The 20722-nt window shown below is 62.0% G+C and overlaps 1 protein-coding gene across 1 annotated transcript in view; it reads right to left on the reverse strand.

The window, feature by feature from the left end:
• The window catches only part of LOC140387645 (solute carrier family 41 member 1-like), a 142684-nt gene that overhangs the window by 93529 nt on the left and 28433 nt on the right, over positions 1 to 20722 (reverse strand). Inside the window, exons 3-4 of the mRNA XM_072470842.1 lie at positions 4681 to 4788; positions 1509 to 1580 (exon numbers count right to left, since the gene is read on the reverse strand). Of these exons, the coding sequence (XP_072326943.1) occupies positions 1509 to 1580; positions 4681 to 4788 (180 nt within the window). The remainder of the gene's footprint in view (positions 1 to 1508; positions 1581 to 4680; positions 4789 to 20722) is intronic.

A 20722-nucleotide genomic window follows, 5' to 3' on the forward strand; every position in this document is an offset into this window, starting at 1 on the left:
TCTCCCATCACCACAGACCAATGGGTTTTATTATTAGGTTAGAGGAGGAGGGCGGGTGGGAGACACTACACGTGTAGTGTCTTGGGTTTCCTCTCCACCAGAATTTATTGGTGAGGGTCTTCCCAGACGTCCGCGGGTCGACTTCCTGTTCCCGCCTAAAACACTAATTTTAAAAAAAAATTCTCAGCTCCTGCTGAAATTGACTAACCAGCCAGCTCCACTCCCGCCGAAATCGACTGGCCTGCCCCTGCAAAGACAAGTGGACAGGACAAGGACAGACTTACCTCCCAGCAGCCACTTCCGCACTGCTCCCGCTGAAACTGACTCACCAGCTGTTCTCCCGCCGAAATCAATGATAGAGTGAAGGAGAGAGAGTGTGAGGGAGGGAGTGAAGGGCAGTGTGGAGGAGGGAGGGAGGGAGTGAAGGAGAGAGAGAGTGTGAGGGAGGGAGGGAGGGAGTGAAGGAGAGAGAGTGTGAGGGAGGGAGGGAAGGACAGTGTGGAGGAGGGAGGGAGGGAGTGAAGGAGAGAGAGTGTGAGAGAGGGAGGGAAGGAGAGAGTGTGTGGGGGAGGGAGGGAGGGAGTGAAGGAGAGAGAGTGTGAGGGAGGGAGGGAGGGAGGGAGTGAAGGAGAGTGTGAGGGAGGGAGTGAAGGACAGTGTGGAGGAGGGAGGGAGGGGGTGAAGGAGAGAGAGTGTGGGGGAGGGAGTGAAGGACAGTGTGGAGGAGGGAGGGAGTGACGGAGAGAGAGTGTGAGGGAGGGAGGGAAGGAGAGAGAGTGTGGGGAGGGAGGGAGTGAAGGAGAGAGTGTGAGGGAGGGAGGGAGTGAAGGACAGTGTGGAGGAGGGAGGGAGGGAGTGACGGAGAGAGAGTGTGAGGGAGGGAGGGAAGGAGAGAGAGTGTGGGGGAGGGAGGGAGGGAGTGAAGGAGAGAGTGTGAGGGAGGGAGGGAGTGAAGGACAGTGTGGGGGAGGGAGGGGAGGAGAGAGAGTGTGGGGGAGGGAGGGAGTGAGTGAAGGAGAGAGTGTGAGGGAGGGAGGGAGTGAAGGACAGTGTGGAGGAGGGAGGGAGGGAGTGACGGAGAGAGAGGGTGGGGGAGGGAGGGAGGGAGTGAAGGAGAGAGTGTGGGGGAGGGAGGGAGGGAGTGAAGGAGAGAGTGTGAGGGAGGGAGGGAGTGAAGGACAGTGTGGGGGAGGGAGGGAAGGAGAGAGAGTGTGGGGGAGGGAGGGAGGGAGTGAAGGAGAGAGTGTGGAGGAGGGAGGGAGGGAGTGACGGAGAGAGAGGGTGGGGGAGGGAGGGAGGGAGTGAAGGAGAGAGTGTGGGGGAGGGAGGGAGGGAGTGAAGGAGAGAGTGTGAGGGAGGGAGGGAGTGAAGGACAGTGTGGGGGAGGGAGGGAAGGAGAGAGAGTGTGGGGGAGGGAGGGAGGGAGTGAAGGAGAGAGTGTGAGGGAGGGAGGGAGTGAAGGACAGTGTGGAGGAGGGAGGTGGTCGGACGGTGAATTCTGGACTTACCTGGACCAATGCTAAGTTAGTTGTCACTAACGCCCATTTCTCGCTGGGATGGTCCATTTTGCCGGTGTTCGCCTGGGAGAGAAGGAGAATCCGGTGACTGAGAACATCACGATGTACAGTAAAAATCAGGAATAAAGTAAATGGCACAATGTTCATGAGGATGCAGGAAGAGACCTGTCTGGGGCAGGGAGAGGCCCGTCTGGGGCAGGGAGAGGCCCGTCTGGGACAGGGAGGGGCCCGTCTGGGGCAGGAACAGCCCCGTCTGGGGCACGGAGAGACCCGTCTGGGGCAGGGAGAGGCCCGTCTGGGGCAGGGAGAGGCCCGTCTGGGGCAGGGAGAGGCCCGTCTGGGGCAGGAACAGCCCCGTCTGGGGCACGGAGAGGCCTGTCTGGGGCAGGGAGGGACCTGTCTGGGGGTGACTGTGTACTATTGTTGACGACAGGTTTGGTAATGTCGGGACCCGTCTGTTTTCTCACAGACACAAAAATGAATCCGTCCCGTCTGAGTTGCTGGAGAGCTGATCTCATTGAGACTTTCAAAATTCTTCAAGGGATCGACACGGTAGTTGTCAATGAGGCCTCGGCTCTGGAACCTGACGATGTCATAGAATCACACAACCCCTACATTGCAGAAGGAGACCATTCGGCCCATCGAGTCTGCACGCACCACGTCCTATCCTGGTAACCCCACCTAACCTGCACGTCCCGAGATTCTACGGGGCAATTTATCACGGCCAATCCACCTAACCTGCACATCTTTGGACTGTGGGAGGAAACCGGAGCACCCGGAGGAAACCCACGCACACACGGGGAGAACGTGCAGACTCCACACAGACAGTGACCCAGCCGGGAATCGAACCCGGCTCCCTGGCTCGGTGAGGTAACAGTGCTAACCGCCATGCTGCGCACGTTGCCGACAGTGGGCGGGATTCTCCATTGCCTGACGCAATTGGGCAGAGAATGGGTTCTGACGGCAAAATCTCAGCAGGTGCCGATTTCACGCCATTCTCCGTCACCTCAACAGCGGCATCAATGTGTACCAGGGCGCAGGTACCGTATGACCCGGTATTCTCCGGGGCCTCCGCGATTCTCCCCCTCCGATGGGCCGAATTCCCGCCGGCGCGCTTCACTTGTGCCTTAAAAAATCGTGAAACCGCTGACATGGCTGCTGCGGGAGCGGGGTACGGAAAGTGTCCAACATCGCCATAGTTTGCTGACAGTTGTGTCGCTGGCCGGGGGGGGCCTCCCCGAACAGGCGCCGGAATGTGGCGACTAGGGGCTTTTCACCGTAACTTCATTTGAAGCCTACTTGTGACAATAAGCGATTTTCATTTTTATTTTTCATTTCAGAACGGATGCAAGACTTCCATATTTGTGAATCCTGTACTCAAATAGGTTCAGGGGGAATACGAGAGTAGAACAATCAACATAAAAGGGAATGCAGAAATCTTTTCCCAACATGTAAATAGCAAGTGGACAGTCAGAGGAGGGGTGGGGACAATGAGGGTGGTACATCTTTGCAGGCACAGGGCAAGGCTGGAGAACCTAATGAGTCGTCTGTGTCAGTGTTCACTCAGGGTGCTGACAACACTCCCGTCAGTGGAGACGGGAGAGGGGATGGGTGGTGAACGTTGACAGGAACGGCCGGCTGTGCTTTGAGTGGGTAAACTGCCTGGTCCAGGTGACCTATATTCCAGGGTTGCTGAAGAAAGTGGGGGTGGAGAAACCGGAAAGTCCCATCTCAACCATCCAAACGCCCCTCGATATGGGGGGAGGTGCTGGAGGACTGGAAAAATGTGACACCCTTATTCAAGGAAGGGCGTAAGGAAAGTTCTAGTAACGGACAAGGAGGCCAGTTTAACATGAGTGGAGGGTAAAGATCTAGAAACAGTCTGTGAAAAAAATCATCGGGCATTAGGAGAGGTTGGGGGAGTTGTAGATAGTGTCGAGGGCTGTTGCAAGTTACAACAGGACATTGACAGGATGCAGAGCTGGGCTGAGAAGTGGTAGATGGAGTTCAACCTTGATAAATGTGAAGTGATTCATTTTGGAAGGTCGAATTTGAATGCTGAATACAGGGTTCAAGGCAGGATTCCTGGGGTCCACGTACATGGAACCCTCAAAGTTGCCACCCAGGTTGATAGGGTTGTTAAGAAGGCATATGGTGTGTTGTCTTTCATTAACAGGGGGATTGAGGTTAAGGGCCGCGAGGTTTTGCTGCAGCTTTATAAAACCCTGGTTAGACCACACTTGGAATAGTGTGTCCAGTTCTGGTCGCCTCATTATAGGAAGGATGTGGATGCTTTGGAGAGGGTGCAGAGGAGATTAACCAGGATGCTGCCTGGACTGGAGGGCATGTCTTATGAAGAAAGGTTGAGGGAGCTGGGGCTTTTCTCACTGGAGCGAAGAAGGCAGAGAGGTGACTTGATAGAGGTGTACAAGGTGATGAGAGGCATGGATAGAGTGGATAGCCAGAGACTTTTCCCCAGGGCGGAAATGGCTGTCACGAGGGGACATAATTTTAAGGTGATTGGAGGAAGGTATAGGGGAGATGTCAGAGGAAGGTTCTTTACACAGAGAGTGGTGGGTGTGTGGAATGCACGGCCAGCAGAGGGGGTGGAGTCGGAGTCATTAGGGACATTTAAGCGACTCTTGGACAGGCACATGGACAGCAGTAAATTGAAGGGGTGTAGGTTAGGTTGATCTTAGATTCAGGTAAATGGTCGGCACAACATCGTGGGCCGAAGGGCCTGCACTGTGCTGTACTGTTCTATGTTTGAGGTCTTTAAGGAGAACCTGTACAGTTTGTAAAAGTCAGTTCACGCTGGACTTTTAATTTTTTGATGACGTAACCTGGAAAGTTGGCGAAGGGACTGTGGTGGGTGTTGTCTCCATGGATTTTAAGGAAATGTTGGACAAAATGCCACACAGAGGGCTGGTTCACCAAACCGAGGCTGGCGGGATAGAGTCGGAGGAGGTAAACAATGGTGTTGCCCAGGGGCAGAATCACCCAGGGACCACTGGCAATGGATCCCGTGTAGATACTTGGTGCGTTAGTGATATTGACACACAGCAGGATCTACTAGTGTTGCTCCCTCCCCATGACTTCTAAAGGTCTCTCAGTTCATCGCGAGGAGACACGGAGCTCAAAATGGAGATCTTAGACTACTTACTGCTGTTGACAATCTGGAGGCAAGGGTCATTTCCAGGTTGCCTTTGAGGCCGACCAGAGCAGGAACCAGGATGAACACCTCCGTGATGGTCTGGAAGACTTCCCAGTGCTGGAGACGGGAAAGAGAGCGTCAGCCGCAATGTGTGTGAGAAGCACAAAGGCTTGAAATGTCCTCAACAACTTGAGACAAGACTTTTAGTACGTGTAACGTTGCCAGGCATTCCAAAGAGCTCACAATCAACGCAGGAATCCTTCCCCCACTATTCCCCAAAGCGACCAAAAGGCAGTGTGTGTGAAGATGTGCAAAAATAGCAACCCAAGTATTTACAGCGAGAAAAAGACCATTCATCCCAACAGGCCCCTGCTCCACAGAGGCAATAGAGAGCGTGTGAGGAACGAGCATTTTTGGACCCATGCCTCCCAAAGCTCTTCACCTCTGGGAGTTCTCCTCACCTCATGTCTGGATCTGCTGGGGACACACTGATAGAAATTGGTCAATGTGATTAGTCCATAACTCCATTATCAATGTCGCATGTGACTCCCAGGAAGCTGGGTGAACGAGGCAGCCGCTGGCCACCGGTCTTGCTTCATTCTCCGCACTTCCGGGAGCTAGCCGGCGCCGAAGGGACTGCGCGAGTTAGCGCATGCGCAGATCGGCCTGCGTGTTCTGCCGCATGCGCAGATCGGCCTGCGTGTTCTGGCGCATGCGCAGATTGGGCTGCGTGTTCTGCCGCATGCGCAGATCGGGCTGCGTGTTCTGGCGCATGCGCAGATCGGGCTGCGTGTTCTGCCGCATGCGCAGATCGGCCTGCGTGTTCTGCCGCATGCGCAGATCGGGCTGCGTGTTCTGGCGCATGCGCGGGGGGGTGTCCTCTCTGCGCCGGCCATGGCGAAGCCCTGCAGGGACCGGCGCAGAAGGAAGAAGTGCCCCTAACTCACAGGTGGGCCCCGATCGCGGGCCAGGCCACCTTGGGGCCCCCCCCCGGTTCGGATCCCCCAGCGCCCCCCCCCCCCCCCCGCGGACCGCACCAGCCGACTTACCTGCCAGGTCCCGCCGTGTGGGACCATGTCTACCCCACGCCGGCCGGACTGGCCAGAAACTGACAGGCGCTCGGCCCATTGGGGCCCGGAGAATTGCCGGCGGGGGCGCTGCCAACAGCTCCCAATCGGCGTGGTGTGAACCCCGCCCCCACCCGAAAATCGTGCCGGAGAATATGGCAGTTGGCGTCGGGGCGGGAGTCACGCCGCCCCCTGGGGATTCTCCGACCCAGCGGGGGGGCGGAGAATCCCACCCTTGGTGTAAAACTAATGTCGTTCCCCACCTTGGCAGTTTGGTTAGAATTGATCCTTTCTTCACTGTCAAAAAGAGAGACACAAGGAGTGAGATTCAGCAAGGGAGAGATAGAAAGAGATAGAGAGAGAGATAAAGAGAGCGAGAGAGAATGTGAGAGACTGACTCAGGAAGAGAGAGGGAGGGATTGGGAGAGGGAGGAGGAGACATTGAGGGAGAGACAGGAAGCATGATGGAGAGAAGGGGAAATTGTGTCAGAGAATGTGGAAAAGAAACAAAGAGAGGCAGCGGGGTCCCCCGCTTCGCCGGCAGTGCACCCACGTCCAAGCCTTTCCCGATGGCGTGGGGCTGCCCACAGTGGGAAACGCCATTGGCCGGCTGCAGGAAGGCAGATTCCCGGGGGCTGGCGGGACGGATAACCCTGCCCAGGGAGAGCGAAGGAGAGGGAGAGAGAGACAGACTTGGGAAGATGGGGAGATAGACCGAGACAGAGGGAGAGAGAAACCGACACAGCTTTTACAAAAGCTTTATCGCTAGCGGTCAGCTGACAAGAGCCAGGACAGAAACGTCTTTTAACCTCGTAAACCCTGTCGAATATTTCACTTATTCTCACTCTCGTGTAATGTGCTTTTAATAGAAAGAAGCTTCTGGAAAAGAAATGGGAAATGCGTCAAATCTACTCGGGGGAGGGGTGGGGGGGGAGTTTCCATTTTGGACACGAGCAGGAATTGGCAGTCACGATGTGCTGGAGACGCGTCTCGTTTGGCTTCAAATTTCCTCGAAAATCCATATCATCATAAATTGGGGAGGGTTCCAATTTTGCTTTGAGGTGATTCTGGCAAACTGAAACTTGACCCAGGGTAAAAATTCATGCAGTAAAAACAAGCATCAGCATTGGAGCGAGTGCAGAAAAGATTAAGAATGGTTCCAGAGATCTGCGTCTTCAGCCCACGTGGACAGATTGGAGAGGTTCGGATCGTCTTCCTCGGGGACCGGACAGAATTCCGATTCTCTTCCCACACCGACTGGTGCACAAAGGCAGACGTCCGCCTGTTTCCATGGCTAGTAATTTCCGGCACAGAAGCGTGGGGCTTGAGGGGCATCACTGCACATCAGGCTGACCAGGAGTCTCGCCCACTCTTACCGCCGGCCATTGGTGTGTTCGGAAGGATTTTCCCGGTCGATTCCGCCAATTAGGCCGCGTCAACAATGTCCTTCTCCGGCCATCAGGTCCTGGGGTGGGACTGAAAATGTGGAGCTTCTGGGGCAGAGGGAGGGACGGTGCCCACTGCCCCACAGGACCTCCTCGAGGCAGAGTGGACAGGGAGATACTGTCCCCATTGGTGGAAGGTTCAGAAAACCAGAGGGACCAAGTTAAGGTGATTGACAAAAGAAGTGACAATGACATGAAAATCTTTTTCACATAGCGAGTGGTTAGGATCTGGAATGTTCTGTCTGTGAGTGTGGTGGAGACAGATTCACACAGCGAGTGGTTAGGATCTGGAATGTACTGTCTGTGAGTGTGGTGGAGACAGATTCCCACAGCGAGTGGTTAGGATCTGGAATGTACTGTCTGTGAGTGTGGTGGAGACAGATTCACACAGCGAGTGTTTAGGATCTGGAATGTTCTGTCTGTGAGTGTGGTGGAGGCAGATTCACACAGCGAGTGGTTAGGATCTGGAATGTTCTGTCTGAGAGTGTGGTGGAGACAGATTCCCACAGCGAGTGGTTAGGATCTGGAATGTACTGTCTGTGAGTGTGGTGGAGACAGATTCACACAGCGAGTGTTTAGGATCTGGAATGTTCTGTCTGTGAGTGTGGTGGAGGCAGATTCACACAGCGAGTGGTTAGGATCTGGAATGTTCTGTCTGAGAGTGTGGTGGAGGCAGATTCCCACAGCGAGTGGTTAGGATCTGGAATGTACTGTCTGTGAGTGTGGTGGAGGCAGATTCACACAGCGAGTGGTTAGGATCTGAAATGTTCTGTCTGTGAGTGTGGTGGAGGCAGATTCACACAGCGAGTGGTTAGGATCTGGAATGTTCTGTCTGTGAGTGTGGTGGAGGCAGATTCACACAGCGAGTGGTTAGGATCTGGAATGTTCTGTCTGAGAGTGTGGTGGAGGCAGATTCCCACAGCGAGTGGTTAGGATCTGGAATGTACTGTCTGTGAGTGTGGTGGAGGCAGATTCACACAGCGAGTGGTTAGGATCTGAAATGTACTGTCTGTGAGTGTGGTGGAGGCAGATTCACACAGCGAGTGGTTAGGATCTGGAATGTACTGTCTGTGAGTGTGGTGGAGGCAGATTCCCACAGCGAGTGGTTAGGATCTGGAATGTACTGTCTGTGAGTGTGGTGGAGGCAGATTCACACAGCGAGTGGTTAGGATCTGAAATGTACTGTCTGTGAGTGTGGTGGAGGCAGATTCACAGAGCGAGTGGTTAGGATCTGGAATGTACTGTCTGTGAGTGTGGTGGAGGCAGATTCACACAGCGAGTGGTTAGGATCCAGAATGTACTGTCTGTGAGTGTGGTGGAGACAGATTCACACAGTGAGTGGTTAGGATCTGGAATGTACTGTCTGTGAGTGTGGTGGAGACAGATTCACACAGTGATTGGTTAGGATCTGGAATGTACTGTCTGTGAGTGTGGTGGAGGCAGATTCACACAGTGAGTGGTTAGGATCTGGAATGTACTGTCTGTGAGTGTGGTGGAGGCAGATTCCCACAGCGAGTGGTTAGGATCTGGAATGTATTGTCTGTGAGTGTGGTGGAGGCAGATTCACACAGCGAGTGGTTAGGATCTGGAATGTACTGTCTGTGAGTGTGGTGGAGACAGATTCACACAGTGAGTGGTTAGGATCGGGAATGCACTGTCTGAGAGTGTGGTGCAGACAGATTCACACAGCGAGTGGTTAGGATCTGGAATGTACTGTCTGAGAGTGCGGTGGAGACAGATTCACACAGCGAGTGGTTAGGATCCGGAATGTACTGTCTGTGAGTGTGGTGGAGACAGATTCACACAGCGAGTGGTTAGGATCCAGAATGTTCTGTCTGAGAGTGTGGTGGAGACAGATTCACACAGCGAGTGGTTAGGATCTGGAATGTACTGTCTGTGAGTGTGGTGGAGGCAGATTCACACAGCGAGTGGTTAGGATCTGGAATGTACTGTCTGTGAGTGTGGTGGAGGCAGATTCACACAGCGAGTGGTTAGGATCTGGAATGTACTGTCTGTGAGTGTGGTGGAGACAGATTCACACAGTGAGTGGTTAGGATCGGGAATGCACTGTCTGAGAGTGTGGTGCAGACAGATTCACACAGCGAGTGGTTAGGATCTGGAATGTACTGTCTGAGAGTGCGGTGGAGACAGATTCACACAGCGAGTGGTTAGGATCTGGAATGTACTGTCTGAGTGTGGTGGAGACACATTCACACAGCGAGTGGTTAGGATCTGGAATGTACTGTCTGAGAGTGTGGTGGAAACAGATTCACACAGCGAGTGGTTAGGATCTGGGATGTACTGTCTGTGAGTGTGGTGGAGACAGATTCACACAGCGAGTGGTTAGGATCTGGAATGTACTGTCTGGAGTGTGGTGGAGACAGATTCACACAGCGAGTGGTTAGGATTTGGAATGTACTGTCTGTGAGTGTGGTGGAGGCAGATTCACACAGTTTTTGTCGGAGTTGGGGAGGGAAATGAAAAGCAGAGCAGGTGAAGGATGAAAAAAAGAGGCAAGGGGAAATTCCGTCGGAGAGGTGAGTGGAACGTCAAGGGGGGATTCCTGGAAGAGCGAGCAGGGGCTGGCATTTCCTGCTTGCCTCGGTGCGGCGTCTGCACGTTCCCCCTGTGTGTGCGTGGGTTTCCTCCGGGTGCTCCGGTTTCATCCCACAGTCCAAAGACGTGCGGGATAAGTGGATTGGCCGTGATAAATTGCCCTTCGTGTCCAAAAGCGATTAGGGGGGACTGGGTTACGAGGATAGGGTGGAGGCGTGGGTTTAATTAGGGTGCTCTTTCCAAGGGGCGGCGCAGACGTGATGGGCTGAATGGCCTCCTTCAGCACTGTAAATTCTATGATCCTGTGAGAGAAACAGGGTTAATGTTTCAGCTGACATTTGATCGGAACTAAACGCGGAGTTTGAACAACTTTCCACCACAATCACTGCTCCGTTTTGTTTCACTTTCTGAGCATGTTTCGTTTTTTGTTTTATTTTCTCCCTCGGACACCTGCTCTCGGTACATCTTTTGATTCTTTGTTTCGTTCCCGCCCTGTCCCCGTCGGTGCTCACAGACTCCGACATTTAACCATCTCTCCCGTCTTTCAGCCCTATCCCCCCCGCCTCCCCCCTCCGGGACCTTCCTGCCGACCTCGATCCACTCGGCCTTTCATCAGAAAACCTATTGCAGCTCCAGCTCCCCCCCAGTTCCGAGGCGGGTGTCACCGAGGCGGAACATTAACTCCCGGTGTCCCTGGCCACTGCCCAGGCCGGCCGAGGGTGCCCCGCGTCGTCACTTTCCACCCGCCTGCGAAGGGGACCTGGCCTTGCGGAAATCTGGATCGCCGCGACTCGCACCTCACAACAGTGACTGCGTTTGGCACTGGGAACAGCCTGAGCTTGTGAAAGGCGCTACATGAATGCAAGTCTGTCCTCGCTTCACCGGAGACCGATTTGAAGCCAATCCCCGGGCGGTGGCAGGAGCAGGAGGAGGACATTGAGACCCTCGGGCCCGTTCGACCGTCGGAGGAGACTGTGGTCGGCCGGAGTCGCTGCTCCGCGCCCCTCAACCCTTAACCCCACAGAAACCCCAGCTCGCTTTAGACATTCTCAACTGGCCCCCGCCCTCCACAGCTTTTGTTTCTGAAGATGGCGACGGGCGGACGGTTGTGGGTTCCCCCGCCTCCCCCTTGGGCGAGGAGGCGTTTCCGTGACATCGGGCCTAGGCGCCTGGCTGGAATTTTAAGGTTGCCCCCCCCCGGGCCCAACCAGAGGAAACGGCTCCTCGCCACCGACCCCTTCGACCGGGGGCGCGCCGTAATATTTAATACCCCAGGGAGAGCAGGGTACAGCCCTCCCCCACTAACCCTTTCAGTCAGATACGCACTTGTACAACGTCCATCACCAATCCCGCTCCGACCATTCCAAGGCCCGCGACCAGAAAGGGGAGCAGCACCTGGAAAGCGATGGAAAAGCTCGTCTCCGGCGAGAATCCGTACGGGAACTTGGCGAGTCTGCAGGTAACCCGGCGAAGCTTGTTCCTGGACAGCCAAAACTCCAGCTTGATCTGGGTGACCACCATGTTGCTGCTGGCAGGAGCGGGGAGTCGCTCCGCGCTAACCCATTCCCGCGAGCTGAGGGCCAGCGGCCAGCCCACACCAGACTTTGTCCCACCGCCTCTGGCTCTCCGATCCGCTGGGGGGGCCTCCCCTTCCAATGCGGTGCACCCCCCCCCCCCCCGACTAACAGGGAGAGAATGCGGCCTGGAAAGATCAGTTATTTTGGATACGTGGGGGGGTCAGGTGGAGTCTGCCCCCTGATTGCGAGGCTCGGACAATGCTCCAGCAGCTCAATGCTCCAATGCTCAAACAGGATTTCAGTCTCCAACATTCCAGCTCATCCCCGTCCCTCTCTGGATAATCCCTCCCTCCCCGGGAGCGATCAGTCACATCGGATCTGGGAAGTGAACCAATCCTTTCTCCAACAGCCAGGGTTAAACGTACAGACACACAGCTGCTGTGTGACACACTGTCCTGCCTGGCTCCTCGCTCGCTCACAGCGCTGCCTGGGTCCTCGCTCGCTCACAGCGCTGCCAGGCTCCTCGCTCGCTCCCAGCGCTGCCTGGGTCCTCGCTCGCTCACAGCGCTGCCTGGGTCCTCGCTCGTTCACAGCGCTGCCTGGCTCCTCGCTCGCTCCCAGCGCTGCCTGGGTCCTCGCTCGCTCACAGCGCTGCCTGGGTCCTCGCTCGCTCACAGCGCTGCCTGGCTCCTCGCTCGCTCACAGCGCTGCCTGGGTCCTCGCTCGCTCACAGCGCTGCCTGGCTCCTCGCTCGCTCACAGCGCTGCCTGCGTCCTCGCTCGCTCACAGCGCTGCCTGGGTCCTCGCTCGCTCACAGCGCTGCCTGGCTCCTCGCTCGCTCACAGCGCTGCCTGGCTCCTCGCTCGCTCACAGCGCTGCCTGGGTCCTCGCTCGCTCACAGCGCTGCCTGGCTCCTCGCTCGCTCACAGCGCTGCCTGGCTCCTCGCTCGCTCACAGCGCTGCCTGGGTCCTCGCTCGCTCACAGCGCTGCCTGGGTCCTCGCTCGCTCACAGCGCTGCCTGGCTCCTCGCTCGCTCACAGCGCTGCCTGGCTCCTCGCTCGCTCACAGCGCTGCCTGGGTCCTCGCTCGTTCACAGCGCTGCCTGGGTCCTCGCTCGTTCACAGCGCTGCCTGGCTCCTCGCTCGCTCACAGCGCTGCCTGGGTCCTCGCTCGCTCACAGCGCTGCCTGGCTCCTCGCTCGCTCGCAGCGCTGCCTGGGTCCTCGCTCGCTCACAGCGCTGCCTGGGTCCTCGCTCGTTCACAGCGCTGCCTGGGTCCTCGCTCGTTCACAGCGCTGCCTGGGTCCTCGCTCGCTCACAGCGCTGCCTGGGTCCTCGCTCGCTCACAGCGCTGTCTGTGACCTCGCTCGCTCACAGCGCTGCCTGGGTCCTCGCTCGCTCACAGCGCTGCCTGGGTCCTCGCTCGTTCACAGCGCTGCCTGGGTCCTCGCTCGCTCACAGCGCTGCCTGGCTCCTCGCTCGTTCACAGCGCTGCCTGGCTCCTCGCTTGCTCACAGCGCTGCCTGGGTCCTCGCTCGCTCACAGCGCTGCCTGTGTCCTCGCTCGCTCACAGCGCTGCCTGGGTCCTCGCTCGCTCACAGCGCTGCCTGGCTCCTCGCTCGCTCACAGCGCTGCCTGGCTCCTCGCTCGCTCACAGCGCTGCCTGGGTCCTCGCTCGCTCACAGCGCTGCCTGGGTCCTCGCTCGCTCACAGCGCTGCCTGGCTCCTCGCTCGCTCACAGTGCTGCCTGGGTCCTCGCTCGCTCACAGCGCTGCCTGGGTCCTCGCTCGCTCACAGCGCTGTCTGGCTCCTCGCTCGCTCACAGTGCTGCCTGGGTCCTCGCTCGCTCACAGCGCTGCCTGGGTCCTCGCTCGCTCCCAGCGCTGCCTGTGTCCTCGCTCGCTCACAGCGCTGCCTGGGTCCTCGCTCGCTCACAGCGCTGCCTGGCTCCTCGCTCGCTCACAGTGCTGCCTGGGTCCTCGCTCGCTCACAGCGCTGCCTGCGTCCTCGCTCGCTCACAGCGCTGCCTGGCTCCTCGCTCGCTCACAGCGCTGCCTGGGACCTCGCTCGCTCACAGCGCTGCCTGGCTCCTCGCTCGCTCCCAGCGCTGCCTGGCTCCTCGCTCGCTCCCAGCGCTGCCTGGGTCCTCGCTCGCTCCCAGCGCTGCCTGGCTCCTCGCTCGCTCACAGCGCTGCCTGGGACCTCGCTCGCTCACAGCGCTGCCTGGCTCCTCGCTCGCTCCCAGCGCTGCCTGGTTCCTCGCTCGCTCACAGCGCTGCCTGGGTCCTCACTCGCTCCCAGCGCTGCCTGGGACCTCGCTCGTTCACAGCGCTGCCTGGCTCCTCGCTCGCTCACAGCGCTGCCTGGCTCCTCGCTCGCTCACAGCGCTGCCTGGCTCCTCGCTCGCTCACAGCGCTGCCTGGCTCCTCGCTCGCTCACAGCGCTGCCTGGGTCCTCGCTCGCTCACAGCGCTGCCTGGCTCCTCGCTCGCTCACAGCGCTGCCTGGCTCCTCGCTCGCTCACAGCGCTGCCTGGGTCCTCGCTCGCTCACAGCGCTGCCTGGGACCTCGCTCGTTCACAGCGCTGCCTGGCTCCTCGCTCGCTCACAGCGCTGCCTGGCTCCTCGCTCGCTCACAGCGCTGCCTGGCTCCTCGCTCGCTCACAGCGCTGCCTGGCTCCTCGCTCGCTCACAGCGCTGCCTGGCTCCTCGCTCGCTCACAGCGCTGCCTGGGTCCTCGCTCGCTCACAGCGCTGCCTGGCTCCTCGCTCGCTCACAGCGCTGCCTGGGTCCTCACTCGCTCACAGCGCTGCCTGTGTCCTCGCTCGCTCACAGCGCTGCCTGGGTCCTCGCTCGTTCACAGCGCTGCCTGGCTCCTCGCTCGCTCACAGCGCTGCCTGGCTCCTCGCTCGCTCACAGCGCTGCCTGGCTCCTCGCTCGCTCACAGCGCTGCCTGGGTCCTCGCTCGCTCACAGCGCTGCCTGGGTCCTCGCTCGCTCACAGCGCTGCCTGGCTCCTCGCTCGCTCACAGCGCTGCCTGGGTCCTCGCTCGCTCACAGCGCTGCCTGGCTCCTCGCTCGCTCACAGCGCTGCCTGGGTCCTCGCTCGCTCACAGCGCTGCCTGGCTCCTCGCTCGCTCACAGCGCTGCCTGGGTCCTCGCTCGCTCACAGCGCTGCCTGGCTCCTCGCTCGCTCACAGCGCTGCCTGGGTCCTCGCTCGCTCACAGCGCTGCCTGTGTCCTCGCTCGCTCACAGCGCTGCCTGGCTCCTCGCTCGCTCACAGCGCTGCCTGGCTCCTCGCTCGCTCACAGCGCTGCCTGGGTCCTCGCTCGTTCACAGCGCTGCCTGGCTCCTCGCTCGCTCACAGCGCTGCCTGGCTCCTCGCTCGCTCACAGCGCTGCCTGGCTCCTCGCTCGCTCACAGCGCTGCCTGGCTCCTCGCTCGCTCACAGCGCTGCCTGGGTCCTCGCTCGCTCACAGCGCTGCCTGGCTCCTCGCTCGCTCACAGCGCTGCCTGGGTCCTCGCTCGTTCACAGCGCTGCCTGGCTCCTCGCTCGCTCACAGCGCTGCCTGGCTCCTCGCTCGCTCACAGCGCTGCCTGGCTCCTCGCTCGCTCACAGCGCTGCCTGGGTCCTCGCTCGCTCACAGCGCTGCCTGGCTCCTCGCTCGCTCACAGCGCTGCCTGGCTCCTCGCTCGCTCACAGCGCTGCCTGGCTCCTCGCTCGCTCACAGCGCTGCCTGGCTCCTCGCTCGCTCACAGCGCTGCCTGGCTCCTCGCTCGCTCACAGCGCTGCCTGGGTCCTCGCTCGTTCACAGCGCTGCCTGGCTCCTCGCTCGCTCACAGCGCTGCCTGGCTCCTCGCTCGCTCACAGCGCTGCCTGGCTCCTCGCTCGCTCACAGCGCTGCCTGGGTCCTCGCTCGCTCACAGCGCTGCCTGGCTCCTCGCTCGCTCACAGCGCTGCCTGGCTCCTCGCTCGCTCACAGCGCTGCCTGGCTCCTCGCTCGCTCACAGCGCTGCCTGGCTCCTCGCTCGCTCACAGCGCTGCCTGGCTCCTCGCTCGCTCACAGCGCTGCCTGGGTCCTCGCTCGCTCACAGCGCTGCCTGGCTCCTCGCTCGCTCACAGCGCTGCCTGGCTCCTCGCTCGCTCACAGCGCTGCCTGGCTCCTCGCTCGCTCACAGCGCTGCCTGGCTCCTCGCTCGCTCACAGCGCTGCCTGGGTCCTCGCTCGCTCACAGCGCTGCCTGGCTCCTCGCTCGCTCACAGCGCTGCCTGGCTCCTCGCTCGCTCACAGCGCTGCCTGGCTCCTCACTCGCTCCCAGCGCTGCCTGGGTCCTCGCTCGCTCACAGCGCTGCCTGGGTCCTCGCTCGCTCACAGCGCTGCCTGGGTCCTCGCTCGCTCACAGCGCTGCCTGGCTCCTCGCTCGTTCACAGCGCTGCCTGGCTCCTCGCTCGTTCACAGCGCTGCCTGGGTCCTCGCTCGCTCACAGCGCTGCCTGGCTCCTCGCTCGCTCACAGCGCTGCCTGGGTCCTCGCTCGCTCACAGCGCTGCCTGGCTCCTCACTCGCTCCCAGCGCTGCCTGGGTCCTCGCTCGCTCACAGCGCTGCCTGGGTCCTCGCTCGCTCACAGCGCTGCCTGGCTCCTCGCTCGCTCACAGCGCTGCCTGGGTCCTCGCTCGTTCACAGCGCTGCCTGGCTCCTCGCTCGTTCACAGCGCTGCCTGGGTCCTCGCTCGCTCACAGCGCTGCCTGGGTCCTCGCTTGCTCACAGCGCTGCCTGGGTCCTCGCTCGCTCACAGCGCTGCCTGGGTCCTCGCTCGCTCACAGCGCTGCCTGGCTCCTCGCTCGCTCACAGCGCTGCCTGGGTCCTCGCTCGCTCACAGCGCTGCCTGGGTCCTCGCTCGCTCACAGCGCTGCCTGGCTCCTCGCTCGCTCACAGCGCTGCCCGGCTCCTCGCTCGCTCACAGCGCTGCCTGGCTCCTCGCTCGCTCACAGCGCTGCCTGGGTCCTCGCTCGCTCACAGCGCTGCCTGGGTCCTCGCTCGCTCACAGCGCTGCCTGTGTCCTCGCTCGCTCACAGCGCTGCCTGGGTCCTCGCTCGTTCACAGCGCTGCCTGGGTCCTCGCTCGCTCACAGCGCTGCCTGGGTCCTCGCTCGCTCACAGCGCTGCCCGGCTCCTCGCTCGCTCACAGCGCTGCCTGGCTCCTCGCTCGCTCACAGCGCTGCCTGGGTCCTCGCTCGCTCACAGCGCTGCCTGGGTCCTCGCTCGCTCACAGCGCTGCCTGTGTCCTCGCTCGCTCACAGCGCTGCCTGGCTCCTCGCTCGTTCACAGCGCTGCCTGGCTCCTCGCTCGCTCACAGCGCTGTCTGGCTCCTCGCTCGCTCACAGCGCTGCCTGGCTCCTCGCTCGCTCCCAGCGCTGCCTGGGTCCTCGCTCGCTCACAGCGCTGCCTGGGTCCTCGCTCGCTCACAGCGCTGCCTGTGTCCTCGCTCGCTCACAGCGCTGCCTGGGTCCTCGCTCGTTCACAGCGCTGCCTGGCTCCTCGCTCGTTCACAGCGCTGCCTGGCTCCTCGCTCGCTCACAGCGCTGTCTGGCTCCTCGCTCGCTCACAGCGCTGCCTGGCTCCTCGCTCGCTCACAGCGCTGCCTGGCTCCTCGCTCGCTCCCAGCGCTGCCTGGGTCCTCGCTCGCTCACAGCGCTGCCTGGGACCTCGCTCGCTCACAGCGCTACCTGGGTCCTCGCTCGCTCCCAGCGCTGCCTGGGTCCTCGCTCGCTCACAGCGCTGCCTGGCTCCTCGCTCGCTCACAGCGCTGCCTGGCTCCTCGCTCGCTCACAGCGCTGCCTGGCTCCTCGCTCGCTCACAGCGCTGCCTGGCTCCTCGCTCGCTCACAGCGCTGCCTGGCTCCTCGCTCGCTCCCAGCGCTGCCTGGGTCCTCTCTCGTTCACAGCGCTGCCTGGCTCCTCGCTCGCTCCCAGTGCTGCCTGGGTCCTCGCTCGCCCCCAGCGCTGCCTGGCTCCTCGCTCGCTCCCAGCGCTGCCTGGCTCCTCGCTCGCTCCCAGCGCTGCCTGGGTCCTCGCTCGCTCCCAGCGCTGCCTGGGTCCTCGCTCGCTCACAGCGCTGCCTGGGTCCTCGCTCGCTCACAGCGCTGCCTGGCTCCTCGCTCGCTCACAGCGCTGCCTGGGTCCTCGCTCGCTCACAGCGCTGCCTGGCTCCTCGCTCGCTCACAGCGCTGCCTGGGTCCTCGCTCGCTCACAGCGCTGCCTGGCTCCTCGCTCGCTCACAGCGCTGCCTGGGTCCTCGCTCGCTCACAGCGCTGCCTGGGTCCTCGCTCGCTCCCAGCGCTGCCTGGGTCCTCGCTCGCCCCCAGCGCTGCCTGGGTCCTCGCTCGCCCCCAGCGCTGCCTGGCTCCTCGCTCGCTCACAGCGCTGCCTGGGTCCTCGCTTGCTCACAGCGCTGCCTGGGTCCTCGCTCGCTCCCAGCGCTGCCTGGCTCCTCGCTCGCTCCCAGCGCTGCCTGGGTCCTCGCTTGCTCACAGCGCTGCCTGGGTCCTCGCTTGCTCACAGCGCTGCCTGGGTCCTCGCTTGCTCACAGCGCTGCCTGGGTCCTCGCTCGCTCACAGCGCTGCCTGGCTCCTCGCTCGCTCACAGCGCTGCCTGGCTCCTCGCTCGCTCCCAGCGCTGCCTGGGTCCTCGCTCGTTCACAGCGCTGCCCGGCTCCTCGCTCGCTCACAGCGCTGCCTGGGTCCTCGCTCGTTCACAGCGCTGCCTGGCTCCTCGCTCGTTCACAGCGCTGCCTGGCTCCTCGCTCGCTCACAGCGCTGCCTGGGTCCTCGCTCGCTCACAGCGCTGCCTGGGTCCTCGCTCGCTCCCAGCGCTGCCTGGCTCCTCGCTCGCTCACAGCGCTGCCTGCGTCCTCGCTCGCTCACAGCGCTGCCTGGGACCTCGCTCGCTCACAGCGCTGCCTGGCTCCTCGCTCGCTCACAGCGCTGCCTGGGTCCTCGCTCGCTCACAGCGCTGCCTGGCTCCTCGCTCGCTCACAGCGCTGCCTGGGTCCTCGCTCGCTCACAGCGCTGCCTGGCTCCTCGCTCGCTCACAGCGCTGCCTGGGTCCTCGCTCGCTCACAGCGCTGCCTGTGTCCTCGCTCGCTCACAGCGCTGCCTGGGTCCTCGCTCGCTCACAGCGCTGCCTGGCTCCTCGCTCGCTCACAGCGCTGCCTGGGTCCTCACTCGCTCACAGCGCTGCCTGGGTCCTCGCTCGTTCACAGCGCTGCCTGGGTCCTCGCTCCCAGCGCTGCCTGGCTCCTCGCTCGCTCACAGCGCGGCCTGGCTCCTCGCTCGCTCACAGCGCTGCCTGGGTCCTCGCTCGCTCACAGCGCTGCCTGGGTCCTCGCTCGCTCACAGCGCTGCCTGGCTCCTCGCTCGCTCACAGCGCTGCCTGGCTCCTCGCTCACTCACAGCGCTGCCTGGCTCCTCGCTCGCTCACAGCGCTGCCCGGCTCCTCGCTCGCTCACAGCGCTGCCTGTGTCCTCGCTCGCTCACAGCGCTGCCTGGGTCCTCGCTCGCTCACAGCGCTGCCTGTGTCCTCGCTCGCTCACAGCGCTGCCTGGGTCCTCGCTCGCTCACAGCGCTGCCTGGGTCCTCGCTCGCTCACAGCGCTGCCTGGGTCCTCGCTCGCTCACAGCGCTGCCTGTGTCCTCGCTCGCTCACAGCGCTGCCTGGGTCCTCGCTCGCTCACAGCGCTGCCTGGCTCCTCGCTCGCTCACAGCGCTGCCTGGCTCCTCGCTCGCTCACAGCGCTGCCTGGCTCCTCGCTCGCTCACAGCGCTGCCCGGCTCCTCGCTCGCTCACAGCGCTGCCCGGCTCCTCGCTCGCTCACAGCGCTGCCTGGCTCCTCGCTCGCTCACAGCGCTGCCCGGCTCCTCGCTCGCTCACAGCGCTGCCTCGGTCCTCGCTCGTTCACAGCGCTGCCTGGCTCCTCGCTCGCTCACAGCGCTGCCTGGCTCCTCGCTCGCTCACAGCGCTGCCTGGGTCCTCGCTCGCTCACAGCGCTGCCTGGCTCCTCGCTCGCTCACAGCGCTGCCTGGGTCCTCGCTCGCTCACAGCGCTGCCTCGGTCCTCGCTCGTTCACAGCGCTGCCTGGCTCCTCGCTCGCTCACAGCGCTGCCTGGCTCCTCGCTCGCTCACAGCGCTGCCTGGCTCCTCGCTCACTGCCCTGCCCAGCTCCTGCCTGCCTCCTTGCTCACTGCCCTGCCCGGCTCCTGCCTGGCTCCTCGCTCACAGCCCTGCCCGGCTCCTGCCTGGCTCCTCGCTCACAGCCCTGCCCGGCTCCTGCCTGGCTCCTCGCTCACAGCCCTGCCCGGCTCCTGCCTGGCTCCTGCCTGCCTCCTCGCTCACTGCCCTGCCCGGCTCCTGCCTGCCTCCTCGCTCACAGCCCTGCCCGGCTCCTGCCCGGCTCCTGCCTGCCTCCTCGCTCACTGCCCTGCCCGGCTCCTGCCCGGCTCCTGCCTGCCTCCTCGCTCACTGCCCTGCCCGGCTCCTGCCTGCCTCCTCGCTCACTGCCCTGCCCGGCTCCTGCCCGGCTCCTGCCCGGCTCCTGCCTGCCTCCTCGCTCACTGCCCTGCCCGGCTCCTGCCTGCCTCCTCGCTCACTGCCCGTTCAGAGCCAGCTCCAGCCCGCTGCACTTGCTTTGGTGTTTTTGTTCTGCCACTGCTGCTGAGCTCATGAATCACAGAATTCCATTACGCTCCGAGCCGCAGGCGAGGGCAGATAAGATTATCAAAGGCTGGCGTCAGCCGGGGCTGAGGGCCAATGCTCTCAATCCTGAGCCTGTTCTGCAGCATCATCGACTGGGCACAGCGTCAGCACACAGAGCGGGGTGCGGGGGGTAGGGGAGCAGCCTGGGGTCGGGCGGAGGGGCCGGGGGGAGGGACTGGGGGGCCGGGGGGAGGAGCCAGGGTACTGGAGGGAGGGGCTGAGGGGATGGGCCTGGGGAGGGGATGGGGGGTCAGGGGGAGAGTCCGGGAGGCCGGGGGCGTAGGGGCTGGGACACTGGGCGTAGGGGCTGGGACGCTGGGCGTTGGGATCGGGACACTGGGCGTTGGGGCCGGGACACTGGGCGTAGGGGTCGGGACACTGGGCGTAGGGGTCGGGACGCTGGGCGTTGGGGTCGGGACGCTGGGCGTTGGGGTCGGGACGCTGGGCGTTGGGGTCGGGACGCTGGGGTCGGGACGCTGGGCGTTGGGGTCGGGACGCTGGGCGTTGGGGCTGGGACGCTGGGCGTTGGGGTCGGGACGCTGGGCGTTGGGGTAGGGACGCTGGGCGTTGGGGTCGGGACGCTGGGCGTTGGGGCTGGGACGCTGGGCGTTGGGGTCGGGACGCTGGGCGTTGGGGTCGGGACGCTGGGCGTTGGGGCTGGGACGCTGGGCGTTGGGGTCGGGACGCTGGGCGTTGGGGTAGGGACGCTGGGCGTTGGGGT

Source organism: Scyliorhinus torazame, chromosome 13 (assembly GCF_047496885.1).
Source record: "Scyliorhinus torazame isolate Kashiwa2021f chromosome 13, sScyTor2.1, whole genome shotgun sequence".
NCBI lineage: Eukaryota > Metazoa > Chordata > Chondrichthyes > Carcharhiniformes > Scyliorhinidae > Scyliorhinus > Scyliorhinus torazame.